Source organism: Coturnix japonica, chromosome 2, assembly GCF_054131305.1.
Source record: "Coturnix japonica strain WE chromosome 2, WE-NBRP24, whole genome shotgun sequence".
NCBI classification, from domain to species: Eukaryota; Metazoa; Chordata; class Aves; order Galliformes; family Phasianidae; genus Coturnix; species Coturnix japonica.
In genome coordinates, this window is record NC_140664.1 from 88,154,504 (window position 1) to 88,178,675 (window position 24,172).

General features: G+C 37.3%; 1 protein-coding gene across 17 annotated transcripts in view; it reads right to left on the minus strand.

Annotated features, from left to right (window-relative positions):
- Nucleotides 1-24,172, minus strand: part of TENT4A (terminal nucleotidyltransferase 4A) — a 54,185-nt gene that overhangs the window by 10,307 nt on the left and 19,706 nt on the right. For 7 of the 17 annotated variants that reach the window (XM_015854365.3, XM_015854364.3, XM_015854363.2 and 4 more), the window contains exons 4-11: nucleotides 23,517-23,637; nucleotides 22,038-22,145; nucleotides 21,067-21,195; nucleotides 19,910-20,123; nucleotides 13,874-14,000; nucleotides 8,839-8,939; nucleotides 8,403-8,575; nucleotides 95-253 (exon numbers count right to left, since the gene is read on the minus strand). In XM_015854365.3, the coding sequence (XP_015709851.2) occupies nucleotides 95-253; nucleotides 8,403-8,575; nucleotides 8,839-8,939; nucleotides 13,874-14,000; nucleotides 19,910-20,123; nucleotides 21,067-21,195; nucleotides 22,038-22,145; nucleotides 23,517-23,637 (1,132 nt within the window). Of the gene's footprint in view, nucleotides 1-94; nucleotides 254-296; nucleotides 742-8,402; nucleotides 8,576-8,838; nucleotides 8,940-13,873; nucleotides 14,001-19,909; nucleotides 20,124-21,066; nucleotides 21,196-22,037; nucleotides 22,146-23,516; nucleotides 23,638-24,172 lie in introns of those variants that run through there. The other 10 variants (XM_015854369.3, XM_015854368.3, XM_015854370.3 and 7 more) reach the window with 8 other exon arrangements.

The following is a 24,172-nucleotide window of genomic DNA, read 5'->3' on the forward strand; positions in this document are numbered from 1 at the left end:
GCGTTTTTTAGGTTGACAGCACAGCGCAAATGATTTATAATTCCAATTTGATCACTTTCTCATAAAAAGGTAGCTCCATTCAATTGGCTCATACCTGATTACTGGCGGCCATTATCAAGGTTCTTGTAGGCGCAGATTGGGGTTTACCACTTGGCATAGGCAATGCTGGTGGTAAACTGGCCATAAGTTGAGTCGGTGCTTGCAGACTGAACTGGTAAACATTAGGAGCTGTGCAAGGTGGTGTATCAGAATCCTTTTGGCAGAGAAAAAGGGGAAAAGAAAAGCAACTTTACAGAAAATACAGCATATACAGTCTATGAATGTGAAAATGCATCCAAATATAAACTCTTGTGAACACTGTAAAAATTCTTTCAGTGGTAAGAAAATAAAATAGGCTACTACTATGTTTATTTTACACATCTAGCAGTTTAGACTGAGTTTAACTGAGCCTCCATCATGAAGACAAAGTCAACAGATCTATGGTGATAACAAATCACTTCCAGTCAGCTTGATCTAAAGCCAAATAAAGCTCTCTTCTACCATATGGGAATTAAGAGGTAGGAACTACAGCTAGAAAAAAAAACAGTGCAAGAACAGTGACAGTGAAATGCGGACTACAATTGCAGGTGTCATGATAGAATCAGTCCTCAGAACAGTGTTATGGATTGTACTTAACTGTATGGAAAAGTTACTCAAATTCTTACTCTTCTCTCATTCAACCCACAAAAGTTAGAGCTCCACCTACCAAGAAACAAGGAGATGGCCTGTCAGACAAAACTAACATATAAGCACTAGTTACCCACTTCTTTTCTCATCAGTTTTCATTGGAAGTACGCACAATTCTTCAGGGGAAAGCAAGATGGATGTAAGACTACAGAAACACTGTAATGCAACTCACTACTAAATTTCTTATTCCTCCTCTTTCCATATTGATCAAAAGCAATTGCATATGCATCATAAGCAGAGTTAACACTGCACATCTAGAGCACTCAAACACACTCAAGTGAAGAGGCAAAGGCAGATCCAGAGTTTACAAATACTTGACACTTCAGATCCATGTCTGGAAGACAAGAGCTCTGGCCTTCATCAGTATAAAAGCTATAGAGATTACATTGTAAAAATGCAGATATGTATACAGGAATAAGATTCCCCCTAATGTTTTTAGCTAATTATATAGGGATGAAGCTACAATAACTGCAGTAAGCACCTAGTTAAGTTCCTGATCTCTTTATTGCTACTTTGCATGCCTGCCATAGCTCTTCTGTACAGGAAACCGTTGATCACAGCCTGAACCTCTGATTAACCACCTGGGGCAAGCAGTGCCTCAGCTGTGAGGGCACAGGTGAAGGTAATTCAGCTGTGCTACCAGAAGGGGTGGAGCTTTGCTCCACCTCTCCCATATCTCATTTAAGGGCTGACTACTACTCTTTCTGTGGAGTTTACTGCAAACCTTCAACATCAGTGAGCATTTTCCCTTTATCATAGCTTATCTTTCTATCACTATAATCTTTCATAAGAAAGATCTGTTTAATCTCTGTTTACCAATCAACTGTATAATTGTATAACTATACAATTGTATAACTGTACACCTTCACAAAAATACCTGAAGAAAACCTTTGGAAACAGGCACAGGTTTATACCAGTGACAACTTTCCATTTTAAAACCTATTATTTAAATCAGTTTCAATTTCCTGAATAAGAACACGGTATTCAAAAGGAAGATTTCTACTACTTATATCTCTGATTAGGTAGGAGTGTTCAATTTACCTTGCTGTAGGTAAGGAAAAAGCATGGAGGAGAAACAACAAGTGTTACTGAGGAAGGCAGATCAAACTGCAACTTTTGCTTGACTAACAGGATCCCTGGCTTTCTATTTGAGCAGAAACAGTGAAACAACAAATGCACTGTAAGAGGAAAAGCTGAAGTGATCTTACCATGCAAATGTCTGTTCCTAACATCAGGAATCCCCTTACTAACTAGGTCTGACCATAAGAGTTTATTTCAATTCCATTAATAACTCAAGACTTAGATACAAGGTAAGATGCAAGATAAAGTTTGTAGATACATCCATCCTTCAGCACAATAGTTCACTTTCTACTAGTATCATGTGATTTAATTATATTTACAGGTATCCTATCCACAAACCTAACAGTATGGAAGAAGTGTTTTCTGCTTTGTTTTATGACATCGCTAGTTGATTCAAACTGTTCAACTGGCAATAGTTACTATTTTAGGAATTCAATTTTCAATATTTCTTTTAAATACATGGGTCAAACAAGTTTTAGAATCTCAGGCAATTGTTAAAATTGTTACTCTGAGGGAAAAAAAAATAAAATAAAAAATCTAACTATCCTAGAAATCAACATTAAGAAATCAAAACCTTTAACAAAGAATGGAAGATTCTTGGTAGCATAACATACATAGGTTGTCCCCGACATACATACAAGAATGAATTAGAGATCTCAAAGGTGTTCTTATCGTCCAATTCTCCAGCCTTCTTCCATCAGTTCAATCATCTCCCTTTCCTACAACATCTAGAAGTTGGAAGCTGTGAGAACAAAGACTTCTTCCGTACAAATTAAGTTCTTGGAAAGCAAAGAACTGAGCACTGGTGTCTACAGTTGGAACTTTACAGTATAGATTTTTCTCACATGCTCCTCTCAATGTGCTGTTACAACAGCAGGAGCAAAGTGATCTAATAGGTAATCGCTGCCATTCCTATTTCTTTCACTTCTTCCATTATTCTCTCTCCACTGTACTTGCAATAACACTTAGCATTATGAGCCAATTCTGAGGCAAACCACAGAAACAGCAATCTCTTTTCTTTTGCTTTTACCCTCTCAGTCAATTCACCACAAGTTCATCTGAGTATCAATGCAGAAAAGCCCAAGGAGCAAACGAGCAGAGTCATCCCTAGAAAGAACAACTAGTGGATTGACTGAGCAGTAGTATGAAACCACACTAGAAAAATTCAAACATTTCAAAGAAGTTCAGCCAAAGTACTGAAGAACCCCAGTGCATAATCTTGTTTGAATGGCTTTAGTCCAGCACACTCAAATCTTCTTGACAAATCCACATACTTCCAAGGTGATTTGACAGACTTCAAATCCTCATCCCATTTCACACCAGCTTGCGCCATTTCCCTTTTTGGTAGGTGGAGCTATAACCTTAACAAACTATGGTATAATAAAGTAGAATGAGATCAACACGTCTGTCTATGGCAGATCACAAGAGAGTGAACTTGCATCAATAATCAAACTAGTTGCACCCCCTCCATTTGCCAATCTATAAACAAAACCTTAAATATGAGGCAACTGATTTTTCTGTCCCTAGTTAAACTGCATTATAAAAGCAAGTTTGTCATGCTAATAGGAGAGGGAGGGGAAGTGCAAGAACAGATACCTGACAGAAGCAAACTAAAAAAAAAAAAAAAAAAAAAACCCAACATGTCCTCCAAAACTAGTAGCAGTTTCACAGAAATACAACTGAAGTTAATCTAATCTCCCAATATTAAAAATACAAAGAAAGCGCCCCTTTAGCCTCACTGTTATCTTCTCCAACGCCTGCAAATTTACTCGTTTTAACAATATTAAACAGAAGATATTTCCCCAAAGTGTGTCATTTCAAACTTCCTTTATTACTCCTACAACTTTCATTTCACTGGCTCTCCAAATTTTGCAGGTAAACGTTCTTCAAATTAAGCATTAAATTATAGCACTTATTAAAGCAAGTTGAGCATATAAATGTTCAGTTTAGGTTTTCTTCCATCCTAAAGTGACTTTGGCACCTCATTTCCAGGTGAGGTAATATTAATATATGGCAAGAACGTAATTAGCTGGAGGCATCAAAAAGTTGCCTAACTCATGAAATAGTGTACTTCTTTCTCCTTACCTCACAGACACCAAATCAGTAAAATCAAGTTTTATTTGTTGATTCACAATTCCTCTGCACCTTTTGTTACTCAGAATAATTTACTAAATGATCTGTTTTTCCAAACTCTGCCTCCTGCAGCACTGCACAAGTTTACTCTTACATCAAGCGGGTATACATAATAAAAAGCCTGCTCGAGCAACTGAGAAAAGAACTGAAGTAAGACAAGACAGTATAAAATAGCACATAAGAATATGGGTTAAGAAAACAAAGTCTACAAGTGGAGAGTGAAAAAGGAAAATAATCAGGAAAGAGCTGTACAGGCAATGTTTGTTCCTCTCTGATCCACAGAAAATGCCAGAAGCCTACACAGTAAGAACAGGGAAAAGTTTTAAGAGATTTGGGGAGGGAAGGTTTCAAGGTTGCTGGCTGCTTTATTTGGAGACAGATTTAAATAATGACTTCAGTCAGCCTTTCTTGAGAGACTAAAGATTGAGTTGGTTTTCTTTTTAAGAGGACTTGCTTCCCCTCATTTGATCAGGAAGGAGGAAGAGTAAGACAGGACATGCATTTTATCAAAAGATGGTCAATTATCCATCCATATTTGAATGGTTACTTCAGTTATGGCATGAGAACACTGACAAGTAAAAAGGTAGAAAAGTAATTTTCTATGAAGCTTTGGCTTTCAAATTGAGAATTCTGTTGGGCCACACTCCTCCAGCCCACCCCCCCTACACACACTTAACTGGAACACAGTAAAATAAATCAGTCACTAAACAGATATAACAACTCTGCAAGAAGAGCTGTAACTGTTTTGAAGTGTCAGTGTCTGTCCTGCTGCAGATAAGCACGTCTTACACCTGTCAACTTCATCCCTTTAAATAAGAAAGCAAAATTTATCAGGACAGACATGTCATTTTTACCACCTCCAAATTGTGAAGTTCAACAGTTTCTGCCAATCAGGTGAAATTCGCAGCCCTCAAGACCAACAGGAATAAAAAGGAAAAGCTGATAATTAAAAACTGAGCCCAAGTACTAAATGCCACAAATACTGCACAGCAAGTAACAGTTCCTAAGTCAGTGTGGATCTTGTACTCAGCAGAATGATAGCAATGAGGATCAGTCTTGTCAGTCATTTATCTACTACTTTAATAACATTAGTATCTGATCACAATAGTGAATATTTAATATTGGAAGACAGTGAAAAGTTCCACAAAACATTCAAGGTAGTGGTTGGCGTATCCCCTGACAGTGGCAGAATGGTGGGCAGATCAAGCAGCGACATTCTGACAAAACATTATTATTAAGGCAATGACTACAGCTAAAATTCAGGAACAGCCTGAAAGAACACATAATATTAAGAGACTTAAATAGACTATACAGGTTACCTTGTTCATTGGAATTTCCATTACCTTAACATGGCTGTAATGATCTTGAGAATTCAAAATTCTACATGAAATCTTGTCATACAAGCCCCAAGAAAGTTACCATTAGAGGCATTCTGAGATAATGCATACAAGATCTCCTATATCCAAACTTCCAACAAAACTCTGCAATTGTGCTGGACTAGATTTCAGAGGCTGTGAATCTATTAGATTTAAAAAGCAGCTTTAGAGTTTTCCTATGATCAATTACATTAGTTACTGATATGCAGGTACCACTGTCACATTACATTCTAAACTCTGTTTGGCACAAGGGCATCAAAATTACAGAGTACATTTAGTACCAGTCTATACTAGACCAAAATTAGATGGAAAAAAACATACCACAAGTATTTCTATTTGGCAGAAATCATTGGTTAGGTACATATTCTCCATCACTACTTTAAGATTTTGTGAATTAATGGAAGGAAGTTTTCTGTAACACTTAAGCAACAAGAAATCCAGATCAGCAGTTGCAAAGCACAGATCCAGAACAGGAAATTAAAAAAAAGGAGATGTTTAGTTACTTAGTTTCTCAGACTGCTATCTACTGCTAGCCACAGCCTGCAAAGGGGCAAAGGTGAACATCTGGTTTTAGATTGCTGCAGCAGTCTGAGTCAGTAGGAGAGTTAAAATGGAATTTCCTGATACCAGATACTTATTTTCTATTGCAGAACAGTTTGATACATGCTCCTGCAGAGGAAAACCTCAGACATTTTGCACAGTCCTTGATGGCAAAGACATTTATAAAGCACCTTCAGAACGAATAAGTTTGTACAACCAGCAATGTTATTTATTCCAGCATTTGCTGGATCATGTGGGAATGTGCAGTAGTTTCATAACTTACCTGTGGGCAAGAAAAGAATACATGCTGCTTTTTTAATCAGAGCAGCATACAACATTTTAAGTAGCTGCACAGTTGAATACTTTGTTCAGAAAAAAATATACTAAATAGATCAGTGATAATTAACAGAAGAAATACACATGCAATCTTATGTTCTGATGACCACTTCCTTTGTATTCATAGGTTCTTTTCTAGCATGTGCTAGAACACTTACACTGCCTACAGAGCTGAGCTAACAGAATGGGAATGTCAGTACTCAGAATCTTGCAGAGAAGTGTCACTGTGAGTTAAAGGTCCCTGCTGACATGTACACTATGATAAATCCACAAACTGAACAGCTCAGATAGCAAGAGATATCACGAGTCAGATTTTGCTTCTAAGATGACTGATCTGAAATTTACTAGATTCTAGCAAAGCTTTTCTTTTTTTGTGATTGAGATTTCAGTTTGCCAGGACTCGTGAAGTTCTAGTTTTGCTGTCCTTCATCAGCCAGACATTGTTAGCATTTTGTTATTTTTACAGCCTTGGAAAATCCATATAAATTATGATCTTTGTATCTGGTAACAGAGCAAACTGTCAATCTAGGATCTCCTTGCCTCCTGCACTTTCCTTACAATCTGCATCTTCCTTTCAGTCTTTAGTATCAAACTTAAATTTTAACTTGAAATGAATACAGAATCATCCTTCCACAAGATCAGAGCTAACACTATATAGACCTCTTTTAACATTAACACCATATTACCTTGTTCTGAAAGTGGTACTGGATGAAGTTCACTGCATCATACCTATGTGCAGCATGCACTAGAAGTCTTGCCACAAACAAGATCTCACACATGATGGAATTTTTCATTGCTGGAGCCTGAACTAGACCAGATACTACAAATAATACTACACCAGACCAAATCACAGAACCTCCTGAACTTCAGCAGAATACATTTCTCTTTCTGAATTAAGTACAGCTCAGAATTACTCAACAAGAATATTATCATCCTTGCATATCCCAAGTGCAGATAGGATGGACTCTATCAGAAACCTGTCTGCAAATTAAGGTAATATGCTGGAAGTCTAAAGGACACTACACCAATAAACAGGGCATAAAAGAGGGACAAGTACATGGACATAAGGCTTCTTATTTTTCTAAGTAGCATCACCTCTGTTTACTTCTGGAACACACATGCTAACTTCAAGTCCTTCTTGTTGAGTGTTTTTCCACTTTTCACTTACTAATGTATCTGATAATTAGGCAGTTAAGTTTTTCATCTTGTAATGTCAGGCAAAATGGGAAGTCACTACACACACAAAAAGGGAAAGTCACTACTGCTCATGCCCCCAGCTAGGTTGAGAGTGCATGACATCTAACAAATATTTTCACTTCCTCATAAAGCATATCTTACAGTTCTATCTTCTTCACTGTCACACTCAAATCAAGAGCACAACTAGCAGCATCACTGGCAAACACCAAGCTGTTCTTTTTCCATCTGAACATTTATTCCTTGCTTGTCCAGTTTTTGAAAGCAGTTAGCAGACAGGTGCTTGGATTCAGCACTACCCCTTTACTCAGTTAAATACAACTGGACATTGCATCTTCTCCCAGTCAATACTGACACCTAAAACACAACGTAATTCAATAGATTCCTGAGTACCTCATGCAAAGCGAGTTTGTGCTTTATCATCTGCACAGCCCAACTCCACTGATTTAAAACCATATGAAAAGAAAACACCTGACAATTGTTAAGAGTCTGGGAATACACCTAGACAAACTATTGCCTCTTCTTCCATGAAGTTACAATAATGCTTAACAACCATTTTCAAACTGCACTTTCCAACAAGGAAGCTGACAAACTTGCACGTTAGGGCCTCTCACCATTAGAATGTGAATTGACTGTTTGGCTGAAAACATGATGTAGTATTATTCATCCTCACAGTAAAATATGATCGTCACGTTCAATTTAGTGCGCAAGAAAACAGGACTGGAAATTGAGAATGAGATTTTTCTTGATAGGAAAATTTGATTAAGAGATTTTTACTATCCTGCTTAATTAGCTACTGTCAACTTGGCACATACATCTTATTACATCTAACTAATACCACAATGGGTACCAAAGATTTAGGATGGAACAAAGACCTATTTCATTTAACGAAGAAGTAATTCCCTGAGCAGGGGAAGTTATTAATTATCTGCAGTAGCTGAGGGACAGTATCACATGTTTCAAAGGGAGTGATAAACTCTGCTTATTAGTTGAACACATTAAAATAAAAAAGCTTACAATGTCACTGCCAGAGAGTGATGATACAGACGACGCAGATGAGCCAGAGGATAACTGTTGTGTACTAGTCAATGACAAAGTCAAGCGTTGGTTGTAAGATGATTCAGAGTCTCTGTTGTTGTTCTGTTCTCCATTGCATGGAGATATCTGGTCTCTTATTTTCAACCTATTATCTGTTAACAGAAAACATGAGCATCAATTAAGAGCACAATACAACATATGGATCCTCAAATCTAAGAATTACTTTTGTTTACAAGCCAACAAACAAGCTCAGAATATTAGTTTTGGATCAAAAAGTTAAAAATCCCTTTATTTTTTTTCTTCAAGTTTCCTACAGAATACCTGAAATAACTCATTTCAAAGCACAGTTATTCTGAACTGCACTAAATCAAAGAAAAAATGTTTCAGTTGGTTTCAAAAGATTTGCTATACCTACCAAGTTCAGGTGATAAATTAATTTTGCTCCCCCACTTCTTTTTAATCCAGGCCCTGTAGTCAATCACTTCTTGGGTCACTTTGATGATTCTACCTAATGTGCTAAAAAATATTTAAATTAAGACTATTGGTTACATACATACTTGCAAGCATTTTAGAAAGCACTGAAATTATGTTTGGAGTCAGTTTAAGATATCCCTAACCAAAGAATCTTTTTGAACCTTCATTTTTCTTAAATCAGCACAAGTCACTGAAGGATCACATTTTAAATTAGTTTATTACTTCTCTCCTGCCACGCTAACCTGAAAGCACTGACACAGGTAAGATTTTTACTTCTAAACGGAATTAATCTTAATTTCCAGGAAACTATGTACAAATTATATTGTGTTTGAAAAAGGCAAATTAGAGGTTCTTGCATTTCCCCAAACAAAATGTATTTCTCCTACTCCCTTAGAACATCTGCATAACAACTATATAATGTACAAATGTACTAGCCCCTCAAATCATTCTTCACACTGAATAGAGACTCTCCTTAGTAATTGCTTACAGATTTACAAGGCATCTTGAAAGATCTCCACAATTGTAAAGGAAGTATCATGCATTGTGATGTAGTAGACACAAGATACAGACTGGCACAAAAACCCACGTTAAGTTATTAAAGAATTTTTTAAAGGTTAACTAGTTGTGAGATGAAGCCCACCTGATCCTTTTATCCTGTTAACTCATGACCAGTTATCAACAAGTACAGAGTAACTTTTTACTGCATACCTTCCCAACATTCATACAGGTGGACTGCGTGTTATCTTGAACAGTTTTTTGTTCTAGTTTAAGAAATTAACTTTCAAGTTTTCCTTCTATCAGGGGCTGGGAGCTGAAATACTAACTATACTAATGCTTACTATACATGCTCAAGATCCATGAAGGACCAACTACTGTACAAAAACAAGCTATGAAAAGCTATCCATCCCAGAAAAACGTAAAATTACTTGAATTTTGAAAATCTTCAACAGTTGTAATAAAATTTTTATAAATTCCACACCATAACAGGTACACTGTGCCTTTATCGATATTTGAGGTGCATTAATAGGAAAGACATATAGCCTAGAAGTATATACACTGCCTTTATTAGGCCATTTCAACTCCTCTGCAAGGAGCAACAGTTCTAATTCATCAGGCATTATAATTTCACTGCAAGACCAAGTACCATATGTTCCACATTTAGATTCCCAACTTTAAAGACATGCCAGTATGTCAACATTGAAACAGGAATTTTAAGCAAGCTTTGGACCATATGACATCACTTAAGTAAAAAGTCAAACACATGTAGAAGATCCTGATGTACAGAACAAGTGTTATCTGCTATCCTATTATGTAATTACATAAATGCTTTAATGCATGCTGGGGGATACAACCTTGAATTTTACATAAAGAATTGAATACTTTGACATGATTGTCACTATTATCATAATGAATTCTTGGGATTCACAGCTCAACAACTAAGTACCTTAAAAAGGAACAGAACACACTTTCTAGCAGTCACTACATTACAACAATGATGCAAATTTTCCTTAAGATCGCTCTTAAAATGATCAGATTGATGACAAGATTTAATGAGGCAATATCTAAAGCTCCAGACAGTTTTCTACAGCACGAAAATCATTGCCTGAGAGACACTGTTAGAGGATACTGAACTTCTGAAGTATCTCCCTGATAGTAAAGAGGGACAACAATCTAAAGCCAGAAGGATCTGCTTGAGCACATGGATTAGAAAGAAAAATGTCAAGCCTTTGATGAGATAAACACTGTGTAGGGAAAGCTGATACTGCTGACATTTCTTGAAAGACAGTATGCATTCTAATGACAGCCACCCAGCATTTAAGACAAGAAGCAAAGAAAAGACTAGTACTTCTGCCACGTGCCAGTAAATCTAGCAGATCAATTTAACACTCCCTTTGACAGTCCTGGGAGCTGTCCTGACCAGTCAGGGTCAATCCAAACCAAACACACAGACCTACCAGCAGTTTGATCTAGTGGGTTAAGAACAGACCTAACAGCTGCCAAGCAAAAAGATGGAGAAAACAGACTATTTTTTAAGATTCTCATCTGTAAATGACAGCCCAAACATGCAAAACATGCTTCCTCCAACTCTCAGCTCTCGCCTTCTGGCATGATAGTATCTTTCCCTCATCCACCTCCACTATTCATTTACCTCCAAGTAAGGAGAGATCTGATAGGAATATAGAACTCAACAAACTGAACAAAGATTTCAGACTTAGTTATGCTAACAAAGATTTCAGACATAGTTATACTGATGAGAAACCACAGGAGAACCACATTTCCATTCCTTATTTCACATGACCCGATCTGCCTCCCAAACATGGCTATGCTGCTGTTTAGGGATGCTGACTGAATACTTCAACAATATGACAAGTTAGTATTGTAGGCTAACATCCTCATTTACAGACACTATAACCCTGAGGATGAGTTTATGTCATGTATATATATACACGCACACACAGCCCTCCAGCATAACTTGTGACTGTCAAGCAATACAGTAACACTCTCTCCATTCTGAACAACTTCCAGCTGCTTCTCTTGCTTCTATTCTGTCCTTCAAAAAGCCACAACGAAAACTGGATCAGCTTCTTTAGGAGACGACAGTGTTGATGTAGCTTCCTTCAGTCAGACCAGAGAGTTAAACTGACTCAGCTTCTGACTACAGGCTCATTAGATCTAACCAAAGGCAAGAGTCAGGAATACATAGATCAAGAAGCAAGAAAATGAACTGCTAACAGGGGAATAAGTCCGTGGATAGATAGGCTAGACAAGGTACAATGTATTTCCTACTAAAGAAATCCTTCCTTCCAAGTTGACAGGAAACTTTCTGGACTAGAAATCTGCTGAACAGCCTATTAACCTCTCACGAAGCATTCTAGAAACACAATGTGCAAGAGGAAGACCAGGAACAAAAAAAGAGTTAATTCCTGTAACGTTGACTAACTACCTTTAAGACCTAACTGATCACTGCTGCTTCTCAGCACTGATACAAAATATAATGAGAAGCCCAGACAAAAGATAACCTTTACTCCCAGTATGCTTCAAATTTTTTATTTGGAAGCTTAAATAAGATGACAGAGTAATGTGGATATGCCCATACTGTACCAGGGGTCATGTTAGCAGAGAATATGGGCATGTAAGGCCTGTACTGAAAGAGCAAAATCTGGCATATTTTGAAACATCAGAAGCAGCAGTTGACTAGAAAGCTTTAAGTTACCTTAGACTTGTGCTTCTTCAGGTTGGACTGACTGAAAAAAAGGCAATAACAATCACTAAGAAGGACCTGAAAGCTACTGATATGGCCAGGCATGTACAAGACAAGACCACAAGATACACACAGGTTTCCCCTGAAAAGAATTGATAACAATTCAAACCCACCAGACTGTTCAACAGGTTTTCATAATGCAGGGAAACAGCCCCAGTTGTGGCAACACCAAGCAGGTTAGTCTTCATTGAAAGCTGCATCTATTATGACACTTGACATATTGCTCCTGACGCAATGGTAAGTTACAGGTATGACAAGTCTTGAGACTCATATCACTGGCACAAAGAGCTCAAAGTAGCAGAAAGACAGGTCAGATGTGTAACACCTGCATGGCCACTGGGATTTCTCAAGTCTGGAGCTTTGATAATTCAAACATTTCCCTACATACAGTAACAAGTGTACTTACTGATGACATCTGAGACTTGCATTAAATGCATTTACAAACTTAGTTATGATGTCTAACATAAGAGGCACCCTATAAGAGAATGACTAAAACCTCTGAAGAATCACCCAATTGCTAACTAAGGCCTAAGATAAGCAAAACTTCATACAGCCCTAGGTCCTTCTACGCATACGTACATAGGAATGAAACAACATTATCAGACAGTACCTTAAAACAACATTAAATGTTAACATGAAACTCTTCCTACCTATCTCCATCATCACAGGGGCATGAACTGTCTCAGTCTCTAAATTTAGTACCACAGAAAAAAAACAATAGGGATTCACAGGCATTATTAAAACCTGAGAGTATCAAAGCCAGAAACAAAAGGTTACTACTTTATGGCAAACTTACCATATATGCAAGTTGCCTCACCAAATAATAAACTTAGTATAGGATAACTATTTTCCTTTCCAATTACATTAATACTGGAAATTAGTACCTTGACTAAAGTTTGCAATTTTATCTATATAACTAACATGACTTCCTATAGCCACCTCCCTCAAAAATCAGTCAGGGAGCCCAGAATACTACTAGAATTCAAAGGAAGTCCCAGAGAAGATATATCCTTTGATCTATCCCAGTTTGCACTGAAGGTTAGGATTAAACACCGTATGTTAGAGCAGATACATGAATGAAAATATGACACAGCTGAGATAACTTCACTTTTTTCTCCTCATCAAAAAATACACAAAATTTGCAAAGTTAAGAGCTGAGAACACACTCAGCTGTACAGTGTTTCTATGAAAGACATCAAAATGTACCTAAAAATACCACATTTAGGAGTATGCTAGCTTTTAATGGCAGTTCAATCATTATTCAATAAGTGACAGATTCATATGAAGCCTTTTAAAAAAATCTGGGGGTTCACATATTAGAGAACAGGGAAAATTTCTAGTCTAGTTTTATGTGTAAACTTTGTTCAAACCCATTTCTCTGCTGTAATACAGATAGAAATCAAACCAAATTTGAAGTCAGCCATCATTCCCTTTGCAATACTTCAGGCAGAACATTTCTGGAGAGGCTACTCTGGCATTCTTCCACGCTAAGAAACCTCACACTGGATTAATTCTGGCTTTTGTCATGTTGTCTTCATTTCAATGCAGCACATGAAGGTATTGCACTCTCATAGCACTGGACCAGCCTGAATTTCTAAGTAGATTTCAATACAACTGCAGTTAAACAATAAAGAGCAATATTCCTTTTATTGATTAGACTCAACATCCTAATTGATTACAGAAACAAACAATATTCAAAAAGTGGACTAATTACCTCTCAGAATCTCTATTTGGATATGATCTTGCAAGTGGTGATACTGCATGGCTAAGAACAATGTAGGCATAATCAAAAACTTGTTTCACTTGCATGGCACCGTAAGAACTTCTGCCAACGTCGTTTCCTGAAATAATGTGACAATCATCAGATCACCTTTATTAATATCAGTAACCAGAAAAATCATTCATACTCAAAACTCAGAAGCCTTAACAATACAACTTCACTTTGTTTAAACTGGTCAGACCAATCTATTAATATCAGGCACAACTAAGTGTGCCCATCTCATTAAAGGATGCTAGCTTCAGGAATGACATTGAAAATTATGCATTCAGTACAGCATGTGAAAAATACTGATATATTACAGCCTGAAAGGAACAGAAAATATAGCTATGAACAAAGCTTGAAGCTGATCTTGAAGAAAGAACCTACCTCACTTACCAGTAAAGTTTCAGCAAGCCAAACTTAGCTTAGAATTGCACTTGTGCAACTGCATTATCTTCACTGAGCCAATGGCCAGGTATACTTACATCAAGCCTACTTAAGCTTATCAAAGCTACAGCTGAATTAGCCAATGGATATAGGTTGTTTATCTTGACAGGATAACCAATTTCTCAAAATCTTTATCATGTAGGATTCCACAAGTCTGTACAGCATTCCTTTTGATCACGTTCACGGTAGTTCTTGGCTGTCACTCTTTAAGCACATTCTACTTAGAGCAGAACTCCTTCCAAACCCAGTGCCATGAGGAACCACAGACATTACAAACATGCTAAAGCTTCCGTATCAGCAACCATGCTTATTAACTTAACAGGCTTAACATAAGCCTTCCATTTGACACCCAGGAAGATCTCATCAGTACTATCAAGAAACCAGTTGGGGTTTCTGTAGATAGATATACTTGGTATGAGACACCAAAGGTTCACTATCACCACTCAATTTAAAGAACACTTGAAAATAATTTCCCTCAAATTGCATGCCCAAAATACAGATTAGATCTTGAGTGGGTAAGGAAGCTGCTAACAGTAAAAGGTTTCCTCCTTTAGAATGATACTTGGATGCTGTGAGAACACTGGAAATATATGAACCACTGAAAGTATTTATTTTAAGACTGCAAATGAAATCAAAGCCCGTGAACAAGCTATAATGAATTGTGAAAACTGATACACAAAGGATCAAGTCTATCCTTTAGCAAGTGAATCTAATGAGGCTGAATTTGACTTGAGAAAAAACTTCCACTCACTTTAGTATATTGGTTCAGCAAAACATTATAGATGATCATGCTAACTTAGATTTGCCATCCTGGAAAAGCAGTATCAGCTTTACTACTTGACAATATATTGCAGTCCTTCAAGATTCTCCAACAATTATGCCATTCGAACAAGAAAAGGCAATTAATGAAAACAGATTGGGAATCAGAGCACTCTGGGAACACAGGAGGTTTTCATGTAATCATTAAATGATTAATTTAAAACCTGACTACAAAAGACTTCCATAAATGTGAAGCAAATAAGCATCTCACATAACATACTGCTGAAGTTCCCAGCACTTATTAGACTTAAAATTACAAAACATCTCAAAAAGAGGTATTTACAATTGGACTCTACCCTAGAGTAGAAGCAGACCTTGAAAAGCAAACTTGGGAAGAAACACACTGTAGTTCAGTGCTTCACTGCTAACTTTACCAAAGGATTTAGACCAAAGGTAACTGCATAAAGACCCAAGGTATGCCAACAGTCAAGATATCAGAACAAAGATGTTATACTAGGGAAAACAGATTAATTCAGCACACATTCTCCAGGGCAGAAGCAGCAACAATACTGGTTTCACTTAATGACATACCACTTAATGACATACAAAAGAAAATAAAGGCAAAAAGCAATAAAGAAACAAAAACAGTATTTACAAGGGGCTAAACACATGCAACTGCACCTACCACTACTACTACTAGATTTACATAACAGGAATTGAGTACACAGCATCAATCAAATTACATTAATTAGCATAGCCTAATAATGCTGTTAAGGCTACTACATGTAACACGTGTCCTAGAAGGAGCTACACCAAAATGAAAACAATACTGCTACTAATTGTTGGTTACTCCTTTTGACAGCAGTTGTCACCCCTGCCAGCAAAAGAAACCACTGGCCTTCCCTAATCTACTTAGAGCAAACCAGGACAGTTTAGTTTAAACCAAAGTTGTGTATTAATCTTCATTAAAGCAGTTTTAAGAAGAGGTAGGATAACCCATGCTATAGCATGCCTAGGTCGCTGGATTGCCTCACTCTGCACCTGTAATTAATTAATAACAATTTCTGAATAAGTGGTTTTATTCAATTATACAGTCTGCAGGGCTTCTGACCAACACCGAAGTTGAAAAGCAGGTATGGAAGCCAAAGCTATGTGAGCTTCTATGAATAGCACCCAGTGAAGTCTGTATTTTAGGGAATAAATTTTCTTCTGATAAATTATTCTTGTTAGCACATCACATCTTACATACCTGAGCACTCTTTCATCACAATCTAAACTGAACAGTTAAAGCTCACACACAAATGCTTTCATGCAAATTCTCAGACTTCAACCTCAGATACACATTAGTAGATAACAACGGTACATGACTTCAGTTCCATCCTCATTCATTTTCCTAAGAGAAGGGCTCATCCTTGAAGCATACCTAAGACTTCCATCAGCATCTATCAGTACTATCACTCTGTCAAGAAGCCTTTCATTACCTGAAGCAGTTTCAAAAACATGGCCTGGAAAGGCAAAGGTACAACAGTGAGCTAAGACTAAAGTAGACCTGGTTATGGGCTTCAGCTATTACACACTAATTGAGAACTCTTCACAGCATTTGACATTAAAAAGTTCTTTCAGCTGCTACCCTCAATGTATCTGCATATACAGTAATACAAAACAACGAACGCCGCTTTTGTCATGAAAAGAATAGAAGACATGAACCATCAAATCTTGGATTACGACTTTCTACATTTGCTGCTGCCTACCTGAGCCAAGATCAAATCAGTCCTATCTCAAGCATCAAAAACATGCCTGATGAACCTTGATAATCTCCTCATAACTAGAAGTACAAAAAACCCCTCTAATAACTTGCTGAATAAATTCAACATCAGTGTTAAAATAACAAACTAAAAATCTGTGACCTACAATAAGTTTTGTCTTCCAAAACACGATACTGGAACTAATTTACCATAATTTACCCTGCTCCAATTTGTTCCCATGAGTTGCAGTTCTCCTCAATAGTTTTTAGAAACTGATGCAGTAGTAGCTTCAAGAGATTTTACTGGAAATCCTTTCATTGGCTAATGATAAGGGTGAGATTTCCAACCAATTATCCTGTCCTAGAACACTAATGATTTAGCATAAGGAATCCTAAAGTATTAATGAAGATCAGATAGAAACTATCACTTTACGATGCATCACAGACTAGATCAGTCTGATACCTCAAAGCCAGATTAAGAGACTTCCCACTTCAAATGTAGACTCCCAACATCTTTCTTTGAATCTGTGATCTCAAATCACAGGAATTACAAACCTTATATGCTCAATAAACTGTCTTGGAGCCTCTCAGAGGCAATTCTACAACACCCAAGTAGAGCTCAACCAATCTCATCCAAATCATGCTATAAACAGCTGAAAGCTCCTATTAGACATCTAATTTTTTCCTCTTCTTCAAGGAGAAAACAGAAGAAAAATTACAAGGCTTAACTGTAAGTCACAATTAAAATATTGAACAGTGTAGGATATTTGTAAGTCCTCCATAGGTAGGAAGACCAGACACAGGTTTCTGATTCCAAAGAAACACAGTCATGCTGCCACTGGAATAGGTTTTCAGGCAAATAATATACAGCTACTAATGAAAGCCAAACATGATAGAAGTTGCACATAACCATACTTAGTCCTGGCCAAGCACAGCAGTAATGATGGGCACAAACTTAGAGCTACACATGTAGAAGTGATTAGACAAAACTATCTTGCATGCAACTTATTTATAACAAGTATAAACACTCAGTACATTGAGTATTTAGAAAGCAGCCAAACTTCAGTTCCTGAATAACTGCTTTTAAAGTGCTATACATAACAGTCTATCCACAAGATGTGATAGCATAAAGGTTAACTGCCAATTACACTCTAGAAATACTAATGTATACCAATGTATAAGTCCAAATTAACCAAAATTTCATTTTGTAAAAAAAAGTTGGATTGAAATTCCAGCTACATGTGAAAATTTAAGTAGAATCCAAACCAAGTATTACATAGCATAAGTATTACTAATTGACAGCTTTAAGGATCTTAATAAAAATTAGTCACCATTACTCTGAACATGACCGAATCAAAAGTCTTCAAGAAATCTATTTTACCTTAGCTTAAAAATGGATATGCAATTAAAACTGACATTTGCTGAAGGTCCCCATACAATGCAGAAGCCAACTATGACTGACTCTCCCTACCAACACCATAATCCCTCGATATACACATTCACGACCATATGCCCATATTTCTGTGCTGTCTCTACCATACCATCATGCAGAGTAGGTACATTATGTGGTGCATTTATTTCCTATATAGTATAATTTATATCACAGAATTACAGAATGGCCTGGGTTGAAAAAGACCTAGAAGATCATCAAGTTTCAACACCCCTGCTATGTGCAGGGTCACCAACCACCAGACCAGGCTGCCCAGAGCCACATCCAGCCTGGCCTTGAATGCCTCTAGGGATGGAGCATCCACGACCTCATTAGGCAACCTGTTCCAGTGTGTCACCACCCTCTGAGTGAAAAATTTCAAACTACCCCTATCCATGTTTCAATTACCTATCAATGTCAACCCATGTAAACAACCATTCCCCTCCTATTTATACACTCCCTTAAAGCACTGGAAGGCCACAATTAGGTCTCCCTGGAACCACCTCTTCTCCAAGCTAAACAAGCCCAGTTCCCTCAACCTTTTTTCATAGGAGAGGTATCCAGCCCTCTGATCATCATAGTGGTCCTCCTCTGGACCCATTCCAAGAGCTCTGCATCTTTATCAGGCTGGAGGCCTCAGGCCTGGATGCAGATGGGGCCTCACAAGAGCCAAGGGGGACAATTCACCTCCATCTCTCTGCTGGCCACCCCTTTTTTAATGCAGCCCAAAATACAATCGGCCTTCCAGGCTGCAAGCTCACACTACACTGCTGGCTCACATCCAGCTTCTCATCCACCAGTACCCAAGCCCTTTTCCACAGGGCTGCTTCTAAAGGAATTCTTCCCCTAGTCCACATAAACACCTAGGATTGCCCCAGCCCAAGTACAGTACTGACCCACTTCTCCAGCCTGTCCAGGTCCCCCTACATGGCTTCCCTTCCTTCCAGTGTATTAAACTGCACTGCTTGGTGTTGTCTGGAAACTTGCTGAGGGTGCACTCGATGCCAGTCTACACCGCTGATAAAGATGTTAAAAAGCACCAGTCCCAAAAACAATGCTTGAAGGACATTGTTTGTGACTGGTCTCCACACAGACATAGAACCGTTGATCACAACCCTTTGGCTGCAAGCAGCCAACCAGTTCTTAATCCAATGAGCAGTCCATCAACTCCATCCCTATCAAATTTAGAGAGAAGGATGTGGTTATAGATAGAATAGCACCACAGACTGTGTCAGGAAAAGCTACATTTTCCTTTCTTTCTCTCAAAACAACAAAAAACCCACATTTCTCTGTACTAATAACTTCTCCAGGATTTTCTGGATCTTTCTCCATCACTACTTCTTCCACTCCTAGAGAACCTTAAGTTCACATTTCTGAGCATCCACTACATTACTTACTTGCAACACTTACACGCAATCTGGGTTACTCAGACTAAGAACCCTCACAAATTTCAGTTACTTAATTCACATCAGTTACTGTATCTCACCACCAAGAATCCTTTTCTCTGAGCTGCTTCTCAACACATTTAACAGACTTTAGAGGCTCTAATTTAAGTTTCAGAGTAAAAGTTGAGCCAGAGACCCAGAATACTACAAGAAGTGTGCAGTCTTACCAGGCAGGAGAGGATCTTCAATACATAACATGGATGGTCTGTATCCGTTTGTCATGACTTTCATGATTTCTTCTTTGGCAATATAGGCACCACCATTTTTTATTCTAATACCAGTTTTCAAGTAGTTAAAATTCCTTCCATAGAGTTCAAAGAATTCTATCAGAAGCATTCCAAGGTTTTCATCAGCTCTTCTGGCATCAATTCTTGGATGCAGCTGTGACAGAACAGTAACTAATTACTAAAAATTAACATTTGTCAGACTACAGTAGTACAACAAAAACTCTCATTTAAACAGCTGAGTATTATCTCTACAAGTCTGAATTGAGTCGTTACCTCACATACTTAATTGTTTTTATGTAACCCAGAGGGGGCAGCACTTAACAGCATATGGAAAAAAAAGAATTATTTCTTGCCAGCTTTAAACGTTTTTCTAAGCCAACAGTAATGAGGTACATAGAATCATAAACGTTGGAAAAGATCACTACTGCCACATTAAGGCTTAGTAACAGATTAAGTTTTTTTGTTTTGTTTCTTAAAAAAATAAATAATTAGGCTTAATGCCTTCAGACGCAGAAAAACTATTTACTCCAACTGAATTAGCTCTTGAATCCACCTCCTATTATGTACTTCATACTCATAGAAATATTACTGTCACAAAAATATATTGACAGTTACTACCCAATGATTTCACAAGTCAACTAAAACATCTGCCAGTTTTAAGTATGTTAAAGCTTAACCGATGAACACGTAATTAAAACAATTTGACTGTTGAATTTAATGCCAAAATCAACTACTCTCTACTTCAGTTCACGAAGCAGCAGACCAACCCCATCCAAGCACATTTGACACGAGTAAGATCAGTCACATACTGGAACAGACAAAGTGATGTAATCCTCATTACAGGGCCTGTTATAGAAAGCAATGCAATGCCTCTATTCTGTTAACAAATCTCCTGTTGCTATTCCAATTCACAAATCTTAAGAGGCTTTAGATGTAGTCTAACAGAATTGACAGTGATCAAATATCTACAGCTATAGCAGAATAAAACTATGCATTGCTATGGGATTGTAAAGAAACAGCATCTTCACTATGAAGGCTCAGTGACAGAAACCAAAATATTTTCAAGAACACACAAGCAAAATAAGAGACAAACTTACCTGCAGGAAACTAATTGCCATTAAAATCAGGCTATAAGAGCTAATTCCACCAGTAAAAACTTCATTCAAGTCCCTCTGAAGTAGGAACTGTTTTAATACTAAAATCAAGTAAGGCAGCAAAGAATATTTCTGCAAAGCAAAATAGGTCTTATCAAAGATATCGCCAACATTCCAAAACAAAGCAAATACTAAATCTCAAAATAAGACTCATCTAATACAAAAGTGTTGTTCAGTAGTACACCATTAAGTGTTTCCTCAGGAAGAACTGAAACACACACATACACATAACTTACACAAGTATAAAACATGCAAATACACAAACTCATACTTAATGAAGTAGCCTACATAAATTTAACTCTTGCCATCTCCTTCCTAACAGGACTATTTCCTGTTAGGAAGATGGATACATCACTGATTGTCAGCCTAATTCAGTCAGTGCTTTCCATCTAAACAATACTTTTACTGCATGATGTGAAAATGAGCTTGATCACAAGTACTTACATACAGAATAATTGTCATTAGACATTATCTAACAAGGCTGCATTCATATTCAAGCACCATCAGAATTTCAAGTAAGCAAAACCTGAACAGCCTTTGAAGCACAGCTTAGTACCTGCCTGCAGATCTAGATATGGCTGTAGCAGTCCATTCAAATCTACATGATCCTTCACACAAGCACTCAGCACTCATCTATTAGAAAATTATGTAACATTCAGCTTCCATGCTTACAGTTTCTAGCTTACAAAGCTCAACCTTTACAAAGAAAAACAAAACAAAAAAAACCCCTGTCTTTCTACCAAGGCAACATTCAGTAAATAACAGTAGAAAATAAATTCAAATACCCGTGTTTTATTAGTATTAATGGAAACAGTCAGTAAGTTTTCAAAAGTCTTAAGCCATACCAAGAAAGGTTATCTAAGCATCTAGTGTATCCTTGACAAGTAGCATAACATTCACTGTACAGCTGATACCTTCATGTATTCCTTGATAAATCGAGCTGCCTTCACACCAGTTTCTACATTAAAACTGATGTCAACTTTCACTTCCGTCTCCTGGTCAGTGAGTTTTATTATTGGTACCTGAAAAGATGAAAATAAGGTTTTATGAGTCCCCAGAAGTGCAACACTGGTGCTGTTCTCCAGCTATTCAACATACACAGATATTATTAGGCAAATAAAGACATTTACCAAGACAAGGAAATGTGTTCTTGAGAAAGGGCAGCAATTCTAACTTGCCTGACAGTGAACATTTTTTAATGAGGTGATTAAAATAATAATGTGTATAACCACAGAAACTTATTACCTCACACGTACACTTCCATAGCTGTTAGGTATATGTCTCTATTTGCAGTACGTAAGGTGTTTTGTATGACAACTAAATGTACTTAATTTAATGACTGAGGGAGTCCTTAATAGGATACACTCTACTCCCATAACCTGTACAAATTGCATTCATCTGACCCAGCAGTGTGTCATTCAGCTTGCTAAACTCACAGGAAAAAAAAAAAATAAAGGGCTAACCGTTGGTTTATCAAACTGAAATGGTTCACTGCAATCAAATGAAAGCCAGAATGGACAAAAGCAAAGCACAAACAACAACACTTCTAGCAACAACACATTGTGATGGAATTACCGAATACTCAGTTTGGTCTCACACCACAGCCTTGAGGATAGCATCCCACTAAATGGTATTATAAGCATGTTATCTCAAACATAATCTAAACTTCAGATCACACATTTACTTGAAGTTGAGCTTCTAGCATTTATTTTTCATCTGAAAGAGCAAATTTATAGCTCCATATCATACAAACAGCAGAGAGGAATAAAAAACGCTAGTAAAATTAATAAACCCATTGCCTTTCTCTTTCACTAACGGCTACAGCTAATACCAAACACATCACTCTCAGACAAAACAAAGACTACCAGAGCTATTGTTATGTGCTGGTATTCCTAAAAAGCTGTAGGAACTGTCTGAACCCTGAAAGGTCACCATTTCGAAGATTGCAGAAGGGAGCAGCTCACTAACACAATTTTGCAATACTTCTCTTAGTCTCCCAAAGAAAGCACTTGGGTAGCAAATATTGTCACGCTACATTTTTAGCGCATCCAGTGTTTGATCCATTAGAGTCACAAGACAGAGGCAAGATGACACATAAAGCTTGATTAGGCTTAGAACATTTCAATATACCATGAAAAACATGACTTCACACAGTTTTCTCACATTCATTAACTCCAGTTACCAATCCCTGGCTAAATACAGGTGCTCTTAAAATTCTATGGAAAAAACATGATGCAGTTAACCTAATTTACACTTTGTGAATACAGACTTTCAGGAGATATTTACTGACAATATAAGAATAAAATATGACCTTCCAGCAAACAGTACACAATTACTGTTCTCCATATCATAACCCAGATTTTCTGTTCATTATTGCAAAGATTATTACTTACCGTAGCTTTATCAAGTACTTTGATGGAATATGGCTCAGCCACATTGTGTTTTCTTAGTGCTTGCTCCAGCAGCTGTAAAGGGGGGCGTTCCCATTTCCCAAAAACAACTAAATCAATATCACTAGACAAAAAGAACATATATGAAACGCATTACGTGTAAGACACAATATTCCCCTTAAGAAAAGGGCAAAACTGTTCTTATTGTAAAACTGTACATAAAACCGTATATATTTCAAGTCCTCCAGGATAAGCACTTTTCAACTTTTAACAATCTAGACTTAAAAGTTGACTTTAGTAACAATAATAGGCCGGCATACTTTTGGATCCTAGCTTACAGTCCTCTGATAAGTTCTTGAGACAACTCCTTCCTTTTTCCTTCCTTGCATCCTACCATTGATTTCCACAACTCCAGTCCAATTCTGTCCCTGATTTACCCATGCTGTTAACAACACAAACAATTCTTGTCAGTAATTCTTCACAGAAATTCCTAGTGCTTACTGAGAAAATTATGTATAATGCTTACTGAAAAAAAAAAAAAAGTAAAGACAATACAGTCTTTAAGACAATTTACACAAAACTTCCCACTAACTTTTTAACCACCAATAAGTACTGAACCATAAAGTGATAAAGGACACACTCAAAACACTCTATACACT